Consider the following 16837-nt stretch of genomic DNA (forward strand, 5'->3'; position numbering starts at 1 on the left):
TTTTAAGCATGGAAGCTGGGGAAAAGAAGTGAGCTGTGAGAAGTACCTAATTTATGGCAAAAGGTAGGACATAAAGAAGATAATATAGCAGGTATGTAAACTACAATCTTCCAGGTATGAATGAAGGAAGTTCTGTGTGGTCTTTGTCCTGGAGCTGTACCTGAGGCTGAATAAGACCAGCAATTGCTTAAGGCAAAGGGAATATTCTGTGGAACAGAATGGAAACTTTCTTACATTTCTCCTTGCTGTAATTTGCCCTTGCACATTTTTCCTGAGTTCATCCAGAGTACAGAGTCCTCTGCGCTGTGCTGTGGCTTCACTTACAATTGCAATGAGCATCAGCTTTTGCCAGCAAAAAAATCTGGGAAACCGTTAGCTCACAATTTCCCAGAAATGAAAGAGAAAGTAATTCTGTGTTTGTGCACAGTGACCGTGGCAGCACATTGTTAGTCTCACTGACTCCAGAGCTCTGAGCAGCAGGCTTTTATCCCCGGTGTAGCAATCAGCTTAAACATCTTTTTCAGGACATAACCCACCCAAGATGCCCATCCGCATGGATCAAATGATGCAACTACTCTGCCATGTTTCTAGGCGGAAGAGAATGAAAGCTGCTGTGAAGCGCTCTTCTCGAGGAGGATTATTGATGATTACAACTGCATTACTTGGGGGCTTGGTAGGAGGTCCACCTGGTCTTGCTTTAGGTAAGTGCATTTGCTTTAGGAATAAGAAGTGTGGGTAACCCACTAACCGGAGGGAAGGGGAAAAAAAAAGGAGCTAAAGTCTATTTAGTTGGGATGATTTGAAGTCAAGGAGCACTTATTGGCAAGATTTCATTCAGCTGAGCTTTAACAAGATGCTGTTCTGCATTTCATTCTTTCAGAAGAGTTTTCAACAAGTGGTGCATCATACTGCCTGTGTCACTGTTCCCTTTTAGGATGGCAGCGACCTTGGTGATGCAAAACTCCTTTTTCTAAGAAGAAGCCACATGCAGATCATGGCTTAGGTACTGACTCCTTGGAGTGTTTCAATCCAGCTGTTAGGTGTTCATTTGGTTTAGGTGGGCAGTGCTGGTTGCTATCTGCTAAGGCATGCCAGCGACAGGTGTGTGGCACATAACTGAGCGCAGAGTCTCAGGCTGAGAGCTTTGCTTCATTGCTGGTAAGCAGTGGAGGTGGGAGGGCTTGAGGCAGTGGCAGGAGTATAAGATAGCATTGGTAGTTACTGGGTGTATAATCAACAAATATACAGAGAGCTGTAGTTAGGCTGCTATCTACAGACTTATAACTGAAAAGATGATCACAGTGGAAAGGGATAATTTAATATAAATGAAATGCTTACCTGTGTCCTAGGCTCACAGAAAAAGCTCCAAAGGCAGTGATCTCCAGAAAGAGATCCTTCCCCAGTGGCAGTCAGCCCTCATATGGGGTCTAAGAGAGGTGCAGCCAAGCTCCATCCCTTCCAGTCATGAAGCTGAATTGCCTTCACCTGTGCTCCCATGGCTGATCCAGTCCTTGCCTCAGGTGATCAATCAGAGGTTCAGGCCATGATTCAACAGTTCCTGTACACGGGATGAAGAAGAGCAACAAAATAATGTTTGTTGCTGTATCTTAAGGCTACTCTCTATCCATGTCTTGGTGAACTTAAATGTCTTTCCTCCCCACGCTGAATTATTTCTGGACATTAGAGAGGAGCTTGAGTCCCATAGCAAAGACTTGTATCCTCTCTATCTGTTGAACTAAGCAGTGTTGTACGTACAGTTTAAAAGGTGCCCTGTCACTGAAGTCACATGTGCATCAGTCCTTGAGTACACTTTACTCTTAGGAGCAGTTCTATAACTCCAAGGGGCTCACTGGTGCTGGAATAGATTGCAATCTCAGTGCAGCATTGCAAATCATTGGCAAGCACTGTTCTATATGGCTGGTTGCCATTAGATATTGCATATCAGTGTAGGGCCATGATGCTCATTTCTTGGCTAGAGCAGGTCCTACCCACATTATCTATATGTGACTCCTCTGCTCTGAAATTGATGGCCTGGTACCATACTGCCTGACAGAGAGATTCTCTCCAAGTCTGGTGGGATGTTGATTTGGTAGGAGAAAGGTTGAATGTGTCTGAATAATCCAACAATTCTGATAATCTTGGCCTCCATGAGCATCTTCTGAAGTGCGGAGGTCATGGGTGTAGGAAGGTGCATCCAGCTTTTTTGCTGAAGCAGGAAGCTTGGATCATACCAGGGGTCTATAGTGAAGGATTCTGTGCTAATGGTCACTGGTAAGGCAGTTGTTAACAATGTGTTTTTTATGGGGTGGAATTCATGTAATAACAGCTTGTCTCAAAGAGACCGGCACCATAAAGAATGTTGTTTGATTTGTGATTCTGAGTTTGAAACTTAGCTTTGGTTGTGTTGAGTTCCTTTGTTGATGTAAAAAAGCTGTAACAACCCTTCTTGATTCTTTGACCATCATTTGAGGCGCTGAACAGTGTTGAAGCATCTCTGGAATTTCAGGTCTTCCAATAGGGAGTAACATCTCTTTTCATTTTCTAGGAGGAGCGGTTGGTGGGCTGCTTGGTGCCTGGATGAACAGTGAAAAATTCAAGCCGGTCCCTCAGATTATAATGGAGTTGCCTCCTGCCAAGCAGCAGACACTCTACATTGAAGCTATTGCTGTACTCAAGAGCTTAGACTGGTCTGATTTTGCTCGACTAACCTCTGTTGTAATGAATAGTGATATTCTCCAGCTGCAGTTGGCTAAACTGCTGGAAAATTACTTTGCCAGAGAGCTAAGTGCAGTGATAAAGTATGGAGAATAAAGTTTTACAGAGCAGATCTATAGATTGCATTGGATTTTTCTCTGACCACTGTGATTCTTCAGTGTGTTAATTATCAGCATTAGGATTGTCATTGTAGCTTTTGTTTTTCAACTGATTCTGAATAACATCTGTCCTCATTAAAATATTCCTAAGAAGCATCACAATGCTCTGTTTTGCTCTAGAGTAAATGAACTGTTTTAAGAACTGGGCACTTAATTTTCCAACCAGTTGTTCAGCATTTGTTGCAAGGCATGCAGGAAACAAGGTTAAAAATAGAAGAATGAGTAGATGTGCTTTTTTTTGCTTTAATATTTAGGAACAAGTGAAACTGCTCTGATAATTTGTATCTTGTAATAAAGATTTCTCCATGTTTGCATGGTGACATTTCTCATAGCTGAGTTTTAAATGTGGAAGTTTTAACTCAAAATTTGCTGTTACTTAGATTTGATTAATGTAGTTCTTCAGGTATACTTTGTTGTTAGTAGTTTACTTTCCTTCCTGGAGCACAGGGCAATGACTGTTGTTTGAAAGCACTTTTTCAGTGAAATGAAAGCCAGAAGCAAATGGCAATGAGCACTTCTGACCTTGCTGTAGTTTCATAATACATACCTGAAATCAGTGTTTTTCCAGTCTGACAGATTACGCACGGTACAACTTGCTTTTGGGTCCGTACGTGCTGTATGTCTGTTCTAAAGTATTGTTTCTATGAACTCATACACTTCTATTTGCAATTTGGTGATTAGTTCACAAACCAAATTGACTCTTGTGGAAGATTATGCTGCTACTAGCAGCAGATATCTGAGTGAAACAGGAGGAGAGAGCCTGTCCCCCTTAGAGTCAGCTGTTCAAAGATGGACTTGAAGAAACTTGGCATGTGATTGTGAAGTAAGTCACAGGAAAGATGCTGGTTTCAGTTAATTTATAATAACAGTCATTATTCAAACTGATTGCTAGCAGATTTTAGGGTAGTTGCGGATATCAAGATTGTGACTCCCATGTTACATATCTGCAAATTGAGGCCCAAAGGTAGGTATTGAGTTAATTTGTAGTGCTCATGCCAGTGTCACAGCCATGAATTGAGCTTAAATTTCAAGGTCAGTCCTGTGCTGTTGTATGTTACTCTGTTTCTTATTCTTTCAAATACTTTTCATTATGTACTCGAAAATGAGAAACTGCTTTTAATGGCAACCTTTCAGCATTCGGTGTGGCATGTAGGAGTATGAGATGTGTGTACCAGGAGGAGAATGGTCAGAGTGGTTCAGAGGGCTGTGTGGGCCCATCTAGCTTATGTTAAACACTACTACCACTGAGCTCCTGGGGAGACTTATACTCTGTGCTGCACAGTAGCATGCTACTAGCCAATGTAATTTAATGTACCCATATTTTCAGATGGCTGATGTAGAACCAGAAAGAAATGAGTCGTTTGTATCACTGTTTGTAAAGTATGATGTTTGTGGAACTTCTCAAAAGGTAACAAGTACCTGTCTTCAGAGTGGTAGCAATAGGTTTGCAGCAAGGAGTGCAGTTTGGTCTAAAACACAATCTGTCGCTGCTGGTGATGGAAGAACAGAATCTGACTCATTTCAAGTGAGTTTGGGCGTACAAGAGGGAGGAAACCACCAGTTGATATTAAGGAGACTCTGGTAGCTGTCTCCTGTAGGGGAGTGAGCATGGGATGCCATGGTATTGGTTGTTTGTATGTTAGAGATTCATGGCAGCTCGTTCTGTTAAGCGCTGCAAAAAGAAATGCTCATTACCTTTTGGCTCTGACTACAGTGCTGTGCTATAGTGTCCAGGTGATCACAATTTTTGACACTTACTATTGATTTTCTTAGCGCTCAAGGGAGAACAGAGCGGCTGTTTTCTAGTGCTTTGAGCTTGAACTTTCTTCAATCAGACAATGGATGCAGAGGGTGTCACTGACCAGCACACACTGTGTGCACTGCTGTGTCTGAAGCCTGACAGCAACCCCAAGCAATTGCAGTAAATGAAGAACTGCAATGTTTGCTTTAGGCTGGCACGAAGATGAATGAAGCAGCAAGAGGAGGTGGCAGTCTGAAGGATTTCCAAGCGTGTATCTCTGGAGCTGTGGAGCATTCTTGGTGCCTTTCCCAAAATGGCTTGAAGTCAGCCATTTTAATGCAGAATTAACCTGTCATTTACACAACAGATAATTTTTAACTTGAAAGTTATTTGCTATTGCTTCACTTTCACTTTGCAGTGAGGAGATGTGTTGTAGGAAGGCTTGAAAGTAAGTTGGTTTGAGCTGCAAAGGTATGACATGTGCTATGATCAAAACTGTTTTTGAGACTGAAAAATCAGGCACTCAGCTACTGGATAGTGTCAGAGTTAACAAGTACAATGATAACTCTGCCTTCTGTGTATTTGTGATATATTCTGTGTGTATTTTTAGTCATGTTACATACTTTATTTTTTCCAGCAACACCTTCCCTCATTTGTCATGCAGAATGAAAGGCATTAAAGGTATTTGTGTAACAAGCAAGCGAGCTCTTGTTCTGTGCTGAGTCCTTTCACCTCTCACATTGAACATTTCATGAGCTCCGCTGTTTGGGCTGAAAGTCTGTTTCTGTTCATGGGTGTTTCTTTGATCTCAGTGCTCCAAATCAGTGTTTCGTTGGAACTGGGATTACTTGCACAATATGAGAGGAGGGTATTATTTTTAGTATCTCAATTTGTGTTCCTGCCATAAAGAACGGTTGGTAAAGAGGAAAGAATCCTTTGGCTGTAGTCTTAGCTACAGTGACCTCCTCTGTTCTGTGGCTTCATTTGCAGTTGGAACGAGCATTATCTTTGGCCAGCAAAAATAAATAAGTAATAAAAGCAAATCAATTGTGGAGGATGAGCTCCTGATATCCCAGAAACGAAAGTGAAAGTAATTTTTTCTTTTTCACCTGTGACTCTGGCAGTGTACTGTTAGTCTCTCTGGCTCTAGAGCTGTAAGCAGCAAGACTGTGTTCCTCCTGCAACCATCAAACTTACCTTAAACATCTTTTTCAGGAACTTAACCTGCCATGATGCCCGTCCGTGTGGATCAAGTGATGCAACTGCTTTGCCATGTTGCTCAGGAGAAGGGAATGACAGCAGCTGTCAAGCACTCTGGTCAAGGAGCACTCCTGGTTGGTCTAACCGCGTTTGCTGGGGGTTTGCTTGGAGGTCCACGTGGCATTGCTGTAGGTAAGTGCGTTTTCTTTAGGATAAGATGTGTGGTTAGATCTGAGTGGGAAAAACAGCAAGTCCTAGAAGAGGCTGGTGTATTGGCAAGATTTCATTCAGCTGAGCTTTAACAAGATGCTGTTCTGCATTTTGTTCTTTCAGAAGAGTGTTTTTAACAAGTGGTGCCTGTGTCACTGTTCCCTTTTAGGATGGCAGTGACCTTGGTGATGTAAAACTCCTTTTTCTAAGAAGATGCCACATGCAGATCAAGGCTTAGGTTCTGACTCCTTGGAGTGCTTCAGTCCAGGTGTTCAGTTAGGTGTTCATTTGGTTTAGGTGGGCAGAGTGCTGGTTGCCATCTGCTAAGGCATGCCAGCGACAGGTGTGTGGCACATAACTGAGCGCAGAGTCTCAGGCTGAGAGCTTGTTAGTGTGAGCTTTGCTCTGTCACTGTGGTAAGGAGTGGAAATGGGAGGGTTTGAGGCAGTGTCAGGAATGTGAGGTAGTGTTGGCTGATGCAGGGGATGAAGAAGAGCAGCAAAATAATGTTTGTTTCTGTATTTTAAGGCTGCTTGCTATCCATTTCTTGGTGAACTCTTTAAATGTTTTTGCTCCTCACACTGAATTCTTTCTGGACATTAGAGAGAAGCTAGAGTCCCATAGCAAAGACTTGTATCCTCTGTATCTATTGAACTAAGCAGTGTTGTATAAATAGTTTAAAAGGTGCCCTGTCTCTGAAGTCACATGTTACGTTACCCCACTGAAACGAGATATGCCTTGTTCATTCACCCTGCACTGATTTCTAATGAGGAGGTGAACCATACTGATGAGCTTCTCTCTAGAATTTCAGGTCCAACCATAGGGAGTAATATCTCTCTTCATTTTCTAGGAGGAGCACTTGGTGGACTGCTTGGTGCCTGGATGACCAGTGGACAGTTCAAGCCAGTCCCTCAGATTATAATGGAGTTGCCTCCTGCCAAACAGCAGAAACTCTACAATGAAGTCAGTGCAATAATCAGGAACCTAGACTGGATTGATATTTTTCAGCTGACTGCACTTGTCATAGGAAATAGTGATCTTAAGTTTCTGCTGGCAAGTGCAGTTGAAAGGTTCTTCATCAGAGAGCTAAGTGCACAGATAAAGTATGAAGAATAAACCTTTTTGGGCCTGGTTTTTAGATTTTGTTGAATTTTAGTTTGACAACTGCAATTCTCTGCTGTAGCAATTATTAGGATTAGGATTGTCATTGTAGCTTTCATTTCTCAGCTGATTCTGAATACTCTGTTTTCATTTAAAGAAATAAATCCTGAAAGCATCACAGAGGTCTCTGTTTTGCTTTAGAGGAAATGAACTGATTGGAGAACTGTGCATTTAGTATCTCAGCCAGTTGTTCACTCTTTTAGGCAATCAGGAAACTATCAGACTTGATGTATATGGAGCTTCTTGGGTGGAGGCACGTACCTATTTTCAGACTGGCAGCAACGTGTTTGTGACAAGGTTTGCACATAGTTTTGAAACAGTTGAGCGCAGCCCTGTTCTATTGTGTTAAGATCACCACAATATTTGCATTTTAGATGTATCAGAGGATTTGGGCATTAAATAACTGTTAAGCAGATTTGATCATCAAAGGATCTGCTCAAGAAAGTATTCATATCCCTCTGATACTCTTCTATGGTACTGATGTGCCTGTCCACCACTGTATCTCACATTACTAGAAACAGCTACAGGCAGGGGATAGCATCTAATGAAATCCATCCAGTTGCACAGTGTCCGGGTTAAGTACAAGATAGAGCCATCACCTAGGAAACAAGGTAAAGCGGTGCCAGCAGTTTTAGGAAGCAACTAGAATTGTCGCCATGGGGAGATGTACGAACTTAGATAAAGAATTCATCTGTGATGCTGGTTATTAATTTGGTTTTGTTGATAGACGTGACAGAATCAAGCTAGATTTTCACTGGCAGATAGTGTATTTTTAGAAAGTTTTTTTTCTAACTGTCTGGTTTAAAAATGGAAAGCAAGCATGATTATAAATAGTTACACTAGCAAAGAGACTATTTTTATTTACTTGATTTATTATTTAATAGTAATCCTGAATTCCAATATAGATCAGTAATTGAGATCTGCCATCTAGTGGCAAGTAGATTAATTAAATTCAGCCTATCAGGGCTGCCTCTGTGGGTAACATGGCTGTGCTTTTCTGCAAAAAGTCAGGGTAAATGAAATTGTATTGGATTACAAACAGCAACCCGGCTCTGACTGGAATTCATGCACATTCCCCTGCAAAGGCTTTTTAAAATGATCATTATCATAAGCGAGCTGTGACTGCAGAGGTTTTGCTGCAGCTGTGTGACAGTTTTCACTTTAGGAGAAAATACATAGTGAGCAAATGGAGGATGGTTTGTGGTTTTTGTTATGGCAGTGCTTCATAGGTTTGCATTGCTAGACAAGTATTTGCTATGAAGTCTAAACAAGTTACAAAGCAGTGTACAGATACCAAAGGCTGGGCAGACTCTGAGAACAGCCCAGTATTTCTATGCTGCTGCGTTGCCAGGTCAGTTGTCCAACTGGGATTGCTTGCATATAACATGAAGGATGAGTCAAGTCCTCACTTCATCTTCCGGATTCCTCTTAATTGCCCAAAGATGAATTCATTTTTTTATCTCCCTTAGGATATCTTTGATAGTAATTTGCTATTGTCCTTCTGTTAGCTTTTCTGTTGGCCTGTTAGCCTGAGGGGCTAACAGAAGAAGGAATGGCACGTGTGATATGCCATTACCTCTGCCGTTGTCCTTGTGTCAGAATGCAGTGTTTCCCATGAACAAGATGCCTGTGCCATGGTCTTATCAGAGTAGGGTCTTTTGTTGGGCTCAGTAGGAACAGCACGTTCCTCAACTTGCTGAAATGGGATCCCTCATTATCAATATAGGCTTCTTTTTTATTACTGTTCTGGTGCTTTCACCAATTTAAATAATTTAATTTAAAAAAAAAAAAAAGCCATTTCATGTGGAAATTCAGTTGCTTTGCTTTTTTTTTTTTTCTTTCCATTTTTGTATTGCAGCAGCTTCAGTTGCAATAACTAGTGAAATATGGGCAGATCTGTGGGGTTTGTGCTACACAGATGCAGTGGTGGGACTCACTAAGCACTGTCTACATTAGCAGGTCAGAAGCAGCAGCACAGCCAGATGGTGGCTGATGGTAATAAAAAAGCAATGCGTTTTTTTTTCCCCCAGAGTAAAAGATCTTATGAAGAAAGCAATAGCTTCTTAAGCTGTCATTGCTTGGCCAGCTGATGTATTACTCAAGACTAATTGAATAGCAGACCTTCATCAGAGTTGGAAAGCTTTAAAAAAAGAAAGTCTTTATATTACAGTGAACTAAAGCTATTAGCCCCTAATTAACACACGGGGCTTCATCTTTACCTTTCTAGAGATCACAGAAATCTATGTATTTTTCAGGCTGCAAGCCAGAAATCAAACATTCATTACATAATTGCAGTAAGTCTGAGCTAATACTTCTCATTAAGTATGATTTATGAATTCCAAAAGAGCCAAAGAGGTAAATACATAAAAATTATTCTGCGAAAATGAAAGCATTCATTCCTTTGGATGATTGTGCAGCAAGAATGATTTAGGCAAACACGAACAGCATTCGGTAAGGACGTGGACTTTCAACATCTGTACTTTTGTGATCCTCTCAAAGTGGTGTGATTTCATCTAATTTTGCTGCTGATCTTTCAGCAAAGATAATGATCCAGCCAGAGAATCAAACGCTGCAGGCAGAATCAGCCTTCCATGGATCAGCATTCCCTTGGAGCTGCAGGAGATGGGCATCTGCCATGATGCAGTATGCGAGCCAGTGGATAAAACCTATTTTGGTTTTAGAATTGCAGGTAAGCACATTCTTCTGACACTTGTGTGCATTTCCTGCTTAACCTGCTGTTCTCACTCAGCTAACTGTGCCTCTGTATATTAACACCCCGAGGGAAATATTTCTGCTGTCTCTGATACTGATGGAAGTTTTCTGTGTGAACACAGGCACCTTTGAGTTTAAACTTCTGTCTGCATTTACTCAGATCTTTAGGCCAGAATTAGAGGGGATCTAATTTTTCTTCCTTGACCTTCCAGGTTAATTTTAAGCCCAGCATTAACAGATTTTCCAAAGCTGTGAATTGAAGACTTACACCCTATATGCAGTGAAGAAGAGGAACAACAGCTGAATGTGGAGTTGGGCTTGGAACAGATGTCATGCAAATGCTCCAGGTTAGTTCAGCTGCAAAACTGCAGCTAATCCTCAAGGCAAAACTGTTTAGCAGATATTGAGTTAGAACTAAAGACTTACTGAAGTATCCATAGGAATGCCAGAGTAGAGCATACTTTTTACCAGACTGCAGTTTATTAATTGCTTGTGAAGGAGCAAAATCAGTAATAAAATACTGAAGAGGGTGATGGTAAAGCAAGGCCTTGAATCTGTTTTTGTTGGTTTCCATAAAAGGGGCTTGCTTGCTTTTTCCTGGCATTCTCTCCAGGAATTTATATAGAAAATATTTTTTCCATAACCGCAGAGAACAGCCTTCAATTTCCTGGCAGCTGTTTGCATACTTGAGGCTTCCTTCTGTCTCTGAGGTTTAACTCTGCAGGAGCTTGTGCTGCTGCTGCTGAGTTGGATCTTTCTTTTGGTCCTTTGTATCTCTGCCCAGGTTCTGTGGGACTTGGACTGCTGAAAGTGGCTGCAGCATGTCTCACTTGAGTAAAGGCCTCAGTATTGTAGTGGTAATGATAGGTAGCAATGAGGATAATGTGGAATACTCCTGTAGCTCTTTGCATCTTCTCAGTGCTCTACTGATACTAATTAATCTGCCAGAGTAGCCTTGTCACACAGCTATGTGTTTGTGCTATATGTGATGTAACTCTTCTGTATTGTTCTGCAATAAAACAAAACTGGATGCTGTCTTCAGATAAAAATCAGGAAATCAGTTAACCAACCTCAACAATTAAGGCCAACTTCAAAGCTGTCTCACTTCTTTTGGTTAGCTTTAGCACACCTCAAGTAGTCAAGCAAAGCAGCCAAGTGTTAACTGAGTGGCCCCAGTGTTATGCAACAATTTGCACTTATGTATAACAGTGTGTATGGCTCCTACCATTTCTTAACCCAGTGCAGAGGATGTGGTCCCAATGCCTCTGAAACCAAAGTTAAACCAGGGCACTGTGCTGGTCTTAATTGAAGAGCCCCAGTTTGTGTGCTGCTGGTGCCCTGCTGTACTTAATGTATTGTGTGTGTACTCTGCCAGAGTGGAAACAAAGACATGCTGTGTGTAGGTTCAGTGCTGACATGTCAAAGAGGAATGCATAAGTTCTGTTACAGCTGCAGGATTTCAGTGTTTTTTATGTGCAGTTAAGTCATCTGCTCCCAGTACTCCAGTGTCTGCCATCTTCTGTCTGCATCTACTGCTAGCTTGACCTTGAGCGAGTCATCAGTAGAAGGGCAGGTTTTGCTTAGTACTGATAAACACCCGTAGAAGAAAGATCACTCTGACTATAAAGTCCTAATGCTGAACTCTGAAAGACCTATTTCCTCCCAGGAAAGGGTTTGAGGTTACTGTGGACAGATGTCTGAAAATACAAGCTCAGTTCTCAGCAGCAGATCAGAAGACAAATAGGAGAGTTGGGATGGATAAGGAAGGAAACCAAGAAGAAAGCAGTTACCATGCTATGTCACTGGATGGATCCAGTTTACAACCATGTCTTGAGTCTGCTTGCCCCATTCTCATCAGTCCTTTTTGAGCACAAAAGAGCAATTGTAGAGCTAGAAAAGATTCAGAGGATAACAAGGTATGGAAGTGCATCTGTATAAAGAGAGATTGATTACTTGAAAATATTTCAGCCTGGAAAAGATACTGATGGAGGGAACTTTATTAAAGGCTATGAATGGCACACAAGAACAAGAACAATAACATTGCCTAAAAGTCAGGGTGTACCCATTGAAACAATTGAGGTAAGAGGAAGTGCTTTTTCACACAGTGTTAAAAGTGAATTGTGGAGCAAATTGGCACAGGATGTTCTGAATGTCAAAACAGAAATGTGTTCAAAAAGTGATTAGGCAGATTAATGGTAGAGAAGGCCAGCAGGACTATTAAACACACTACCCCCAGAATCAGACTCTGCTTTGCAAGAGACTAAAAGAGAGAACTGTCAGCCTATGAGTTCTTGTTACACTTTCCCTAACAATTTCCAGGTAGGTGAACTGTGGCTCTGGTTTATTAAGGCTACTCACATATGTTATGCCGAACATAGTCTAGCATACAATTCCTGTAGTGTTATGCCAGCATATGTGATACTGCATGTAAAATATTACATATGTGCTGCCAAAGCATGTCTAATCACATTCTGGAAACAGTGCAGCACTCTTCACACTGTATGAAATCTTTTTCCTGTAAGAGAGGAAGACCTTCCCATCTGCCTTTGTGCTTGTTAACCCTTCTCAGGAGTGGAACCTTCCTCCCTGAAAATTTCCAGCCTGTAAATAAGCACATAAGCAAACCAGCCAGAGGAAAACCTAACCTGTCTTGGTCGGTTGCAACTGGGTATTTCATGTTCTTAGAATTACAATATCAACTTAAGAATTAATCCAAATGTTTTTATTGTTTGCACCAATAAAAAATTGCATCCGTGGCACTAGAATCTAAAAGCAGATGATATTTATCAAGAAACAAAGCTCATTCATACTCAGGTTCAGTGGAAGTTACATTGAAATACTGTCATGGCATTGTTTTGTTCTGCAGAAGGGAAAGTGGTTTTACAGAGGTTACATGGGCAATACACTGATTGAACCGTCCTTCACTTCCTTTTGAATGTTTGACTTCGGTTTGTCGCAGAACTGAAGTTGATATAAGTGCTGTCTTGTTATTCTTCCCAAAGCTGCAGCAAACTCTCAGCTGGCAGATACAGTTGTGTCAGGTTTGTTCAGTTACAGCACTGTGCCAGATGCTAACTTCCTCGAGCACCGTGTATTCTCCACGTTCCAGCACACATTCCATGGATCATAGTTGAGCAGAGTTTGCCTCCAGGAAAGTTCAGCCTCCAAAACACAAGAGAGAAATTGTGCTGGGGGAGTGGGAGGGAGAAAGTTCAAGCGCTGGTGGGTGGGAGGCAGAGCTTTACTAAAGGTGGATCAGTCTGGACTGGTCAAAACAGCTGCTATGACCACATCTGGCTCTTGAACTGCCTGTGGTGTGTCTCGTGGGAGCTTCATGGCTCACACTCAGTTTAATGACTGGATTCTCTGCTTGCTTCCAAGACAGGTCTCCTCCCCATCTTGCACATGGAATAGGAGCTGCAGTCCTCATGGGCTCCCTGCATGGCTCATGAATTTCCCAGATGATTCTCCAGAGCGGTGAGGACGCTGAAACTGGGGAAGTTGTGTGGAGGATTAACACTGTTTTACTGGAATCTGTCTCTAAATTGTAATGTGTCAAATGACAAGCATGTATTTTAGAATTCCTGCTGTGAATACAGTCATGTGCTAGATTTTGGTTATTGCATGTCCCTGAGGAGGGAAAGAGAATGTCAGCTAAAATGTTGAATGCTTTATTAGTGATTGCCAGCATGCTTGAAAAGCTGAAGCTCATGGAAGGTGCGGGTTTTGAGCAGCAGGGCCATACTATGAGAGACTGCCCTTGCTCTGGTGGTTACACTAGCTGCGTTACAGACCCTGCTCATATGAGGGTAACATGCCTAGGGAATGTAAATAGAATAAATCTGCTGTGGTCACGTATAAGAAGCCTGTAACTCAGTGGCTCTGCCATACATGTGAGTTATGTAAGTGCCATTCTGGAAATCTTGGTCTCACTTCTGGCTGCTCCATGACAACAAACTCCATGGGTGTGTTGGAGTCCTGCAGGCCTCCTGCTCCTGTCTGGCTTCATGGACTGGGCTCTTACTATAAGATTTTGCATCCCTCTTTGTACCTCCTGCTTTGTCTTTCTTGCTAGGGAGCATGGCAGAAAAGAGCCTGTGTGGCTCTACAAATGAGGGCAAATAACAGATATAGAAGCTCTGTGATTTGGTGGGAGTATCTGTTACAAAGCTGGGGCTATGAAATGCATTTCTAGTGGCTGATTTGAACCAATTTTATTCTACTGTAGTGCAAAGAATTCATCTTTTCCTGTGGAAAAATATGGCAAATACTAGGAAAATCCATGCTGTACATTTACTGATAGCGTTATTCTGTCAAAGCTCTGACTGCTGTATTATAGGAACAGCGGTGATACTTTTGAAGTTTTGAGACAGCAAAGCATGACAGCCCCTATCTGTCACCTTCCACTGATCAACACTGTAGCTTTTTACCACCCAGGTTTTGGAGGAACCTCTTGTCATTAAGGCTCCATTAAGCCTGCTGGTCTGTGCGTCTTGCACTTATATGGAAGGTGGTTCAAAGAGAAAAAACAAATGTGGAGGCTGCCTGATACCCTGTAGGCCAAGCTGTTCCACGGCCACAGCACCAGCGCCACTGACACTGGCTCATCTCTGTCCGGGGTTGGGGATAAACAAACAAAGACCTGCAGGCTAAGAAAGCAACAGGTCCCTCTGTGGGCTTTAATGGGGGAACAGATCTGCTAAGAGGCCGTGGTGCCACTCTTACTTTCCCTCTGGTATCTCTAGATTTCATGTATGAAACCCCTAAGGCATCTGCTTTTACTTACATGTAGCATCTACGAAAAAGCTATGTGTGACCTTTTCTTCTTCTGTCAGAGGAAGGGGCCCATCTGGCCTTGAGTTAATGCTTTTCCTTTCTTGAATCCTGTTTTTTTTAAGCACTCACCAAAACACTCACATTGTTTTTAGGACAAATGTCTAGAGACCAGCTCTGCTCTGATGAAATAAAAACCAAAGCTCCTCTCTGCCCAGTGGCTGCACACAGCTGGCACCAGCAGCACTGTGCCCACTGCCCAGCCCAGCCCTGGGCTGCACAGAAGCACTGTGAGAGCTCTGGCTGACAGAACAATGACAGGGAGATTGCATAGCATGTGGTGAGAGTCTGAGAGGTTAACAAAAAGCCTGCTTATGGTTTATTGTCACTGCCGGGCCTTACTGGAAAGGAAGCCCAGCGCTGCCTTCAAAGGGAGCTGCTCAGTAGTGTTTGATACTGTTTCAAGAGCGCAGCACTGAGTGCTGTTCTGAGATTTTACGAGCAGGTGCAGAGGCAGGAAAGGCTGTTTCTCATACAGTGTGTTGCACCATCATTTCTGTGTGTGATGTACGGTGTAGAGCAGCCCTGGCTGTTGGCTGCACCCCTGGTGCACAGTGTTACTGGGAGAGCCCCTCCAGCACTCCCATCTGGGGTGGCTGGGCAAGAGTTTCTTGGAGTTATGTTGTGATACTGTGTCCACTGTGGAAGTAACAGTAAACATAGACTGACAACCTCTCTGCTAATGCCTGCCTTAAAAATCCAAGGCTTGCAGCAGAAAGAGCCAGAAGCAGGAGCCTGTTTTTAGTTTGAGACGTGTCTCTTTAAAGCTCTGCTGTGGTTGGGTCCATCTGTGCTTGTCATTCCTTTGTTAACCAAAAATCCCAAGCTGAGGAAAATGAAAAACTGCTTTGCAGCTGTAGTGAGATGGGAGCAGCCGTGGGCTGCGGCAGAGCCAGAACTTCTGCTTGGGATAGAAACTATTTGAGTAACTTGGAACTGCAAAGCCGACTCACTTCACTGTGCTGCCTTCAGATGGCTGGACGTTGTGCTGAGTCAGCAGTGTGCTCCACAGCTCACCGTGTTCCTTGGCTGTGCCTCGGGCAGGAGCACGCCTTTCCACTGAAGCCCTTCCATCCTTTCTGTTCAGTTTACTCACGGATCACGTTTCCCTGCTTACTTTCATTCTGCTTTTTAGACTGGCTGCTGTGGCACTGTATCTTCTTCCTTCCCATGGATTGTGGAGGGCTGATGTTGTGGATTTTATCATGGCAGTGTCTTTAATTCTGTTTGCCTGTCACTGATGGAGAATCCCCAGCAGCTTCTGGTAACATTCTGGTTTTGTTTCCCTTGTTCCGTGCACTCAGATTCTTCTTGCTCCTGACAGCTATGGGGACCGTCCTCTGACTTGTGTGCCCAGATGCAAAGCAGAGATTTTGCTAAGTGCCAAAAAGCTCTTGTGTTTCTCTTATACTGACTGGGTTCCAGGTTCTGCTTGAAGGAGCAGAAAGATCCAATTTCAGCCAGCTGGATTTCCTGAACCAGCCACCCCCACAGGGATGAGCACACAATGCTGCTGTGTTGGGGTCTCGACACCTTCAGGCAGAAACCTATGCAAGGAAACCTTTCTGGTACATATCATGTTTGGGAGTCCTTTAGGGAGAGGCTGCGACCCACAGAATCCCCTGCCTGCATGTGTTTCTTCCAAGCAAGCATTCAGACTGACGCTGTTTCTGCTGGTTTTTCAACCCTTAACAAACTTAGCTCATAAATAAATAAATAAAAGTCAGGAAATGCCCCATTAGTGCACTGGAGAGAGAATCAGGCTGGAAAACTCCAAGATGGACTGTAATAGCACTGACCATGATGTAAAACCTGTATGTTGAGCAGGCCAGATGCCAGGAGCCTCAGGCTCTAATCGCAGTGCTGAGCTTGGCTTTTATTAGCTAAAGAAGGGTGGAAAGAAAAAGGAAAAAAGAGGCCTTGTTTAAGTTTCCTGATGTTTCCCTAGGCATGCTCCTTATATCACATGCTCTAACGATGTAAGAATTGCTCTGTTTCTAAGGTCTTTCAGGAGAAACGTGTTCTCCAACCTGTGACAGCCCCAGCCTTTCTGGGTCGCCCTGCCTATCAGCACCAGCACAGCCAGTGTTTGCAGGAGCAGCTGCTG

At 42.9% G+C, this 16837-nt stretch overlaps 2 protein-coding genes and 1 long non-coding RNA gene across 4 annotated transcripts; all 3 read left to right on the forward strand.

Moving 5' to 3' along the window:
* The first annotated feature begins 524 nt into the window (after positions 1 to 524).
* LOC140257372 (protein C19orf12 homolog) lies at positions 525 to 5401 on the forward strand. 2 transcript variants are annotated; one of them, XM_072346658.1, is made up of 2 exons: positions 525 to 701; positions 2546 to 5401. In XM_072346658.1, the coding sequence occupies exons 1-2, from the start codon at positions 542 to 544 to the stop codon at positions 2809 to 2811; spliced, it is 426 nt and encodes a 141-aa protein (XP_072202759.1). In that variant the 5' UTR covers positions 525 to 541; the 3' UTR covers positions 2812 to 5401. The 2 variants fall into 2 exon arrangements, with proteins under 2 accessions (XP_072202759.1, XP_072202760.1); XM_072346659.1 differs by lacking the exon at positions 525 to 701 and adding an exon at positions 770 to 1003.
* A 145-nt stretch (positions 5402 to 5546) lies between these two features.
* Positions 5547 to 8471, forward strand: LOC140257370 (protein C19orf12 homolog). The gene is made up of 2 exons (XM_072346654.1): positions 5547 to 6006; positions 6875 to 8471. Exons 1-2 carry the CDS (start codon positions 5844 to 5846, stop codon positions 7138 to 7140), a joined length of 429 nt encoding a protein of 142 aa, XP_072202755.1. The 5' UTR covers positions 5547 to 5843; the 3' UTR covers positions 7141 to 8471.
* Positions 8472 to 9424: 953 nt separating this feature from the next.
* LOC140257471 (uncharacterized) lies at positions 9425 to 13780 on the forward strand. Its single transcript, XR_011905025.1, has 3 exons — positions 9425 to 9874; positions 10110 to 10244; positions 13279 to 13780. It is a non-coding gene; the product is annotated as an uncharacterized lncRNA (long non-coding RNA).
* The last annotated feature ends 3057 nt before the right edge of the window (positions 13781 to 16837 follow it).

This window comes from Excalfactoria chinensis, chromosome 11, assembly GCF_039878825.1.
Source record: "Excalfactoria chinensis isolate bCotChi1 chromosome 11, bCotChi1.hap2, whole genome shotgun sequence".
NCBI classification, from domain to species: Eukaryota; Metazoa; Chordata; class Aves; order Galliformes; family Phasianidae; genus Excalfactoria; species Excalfactoria chinensis.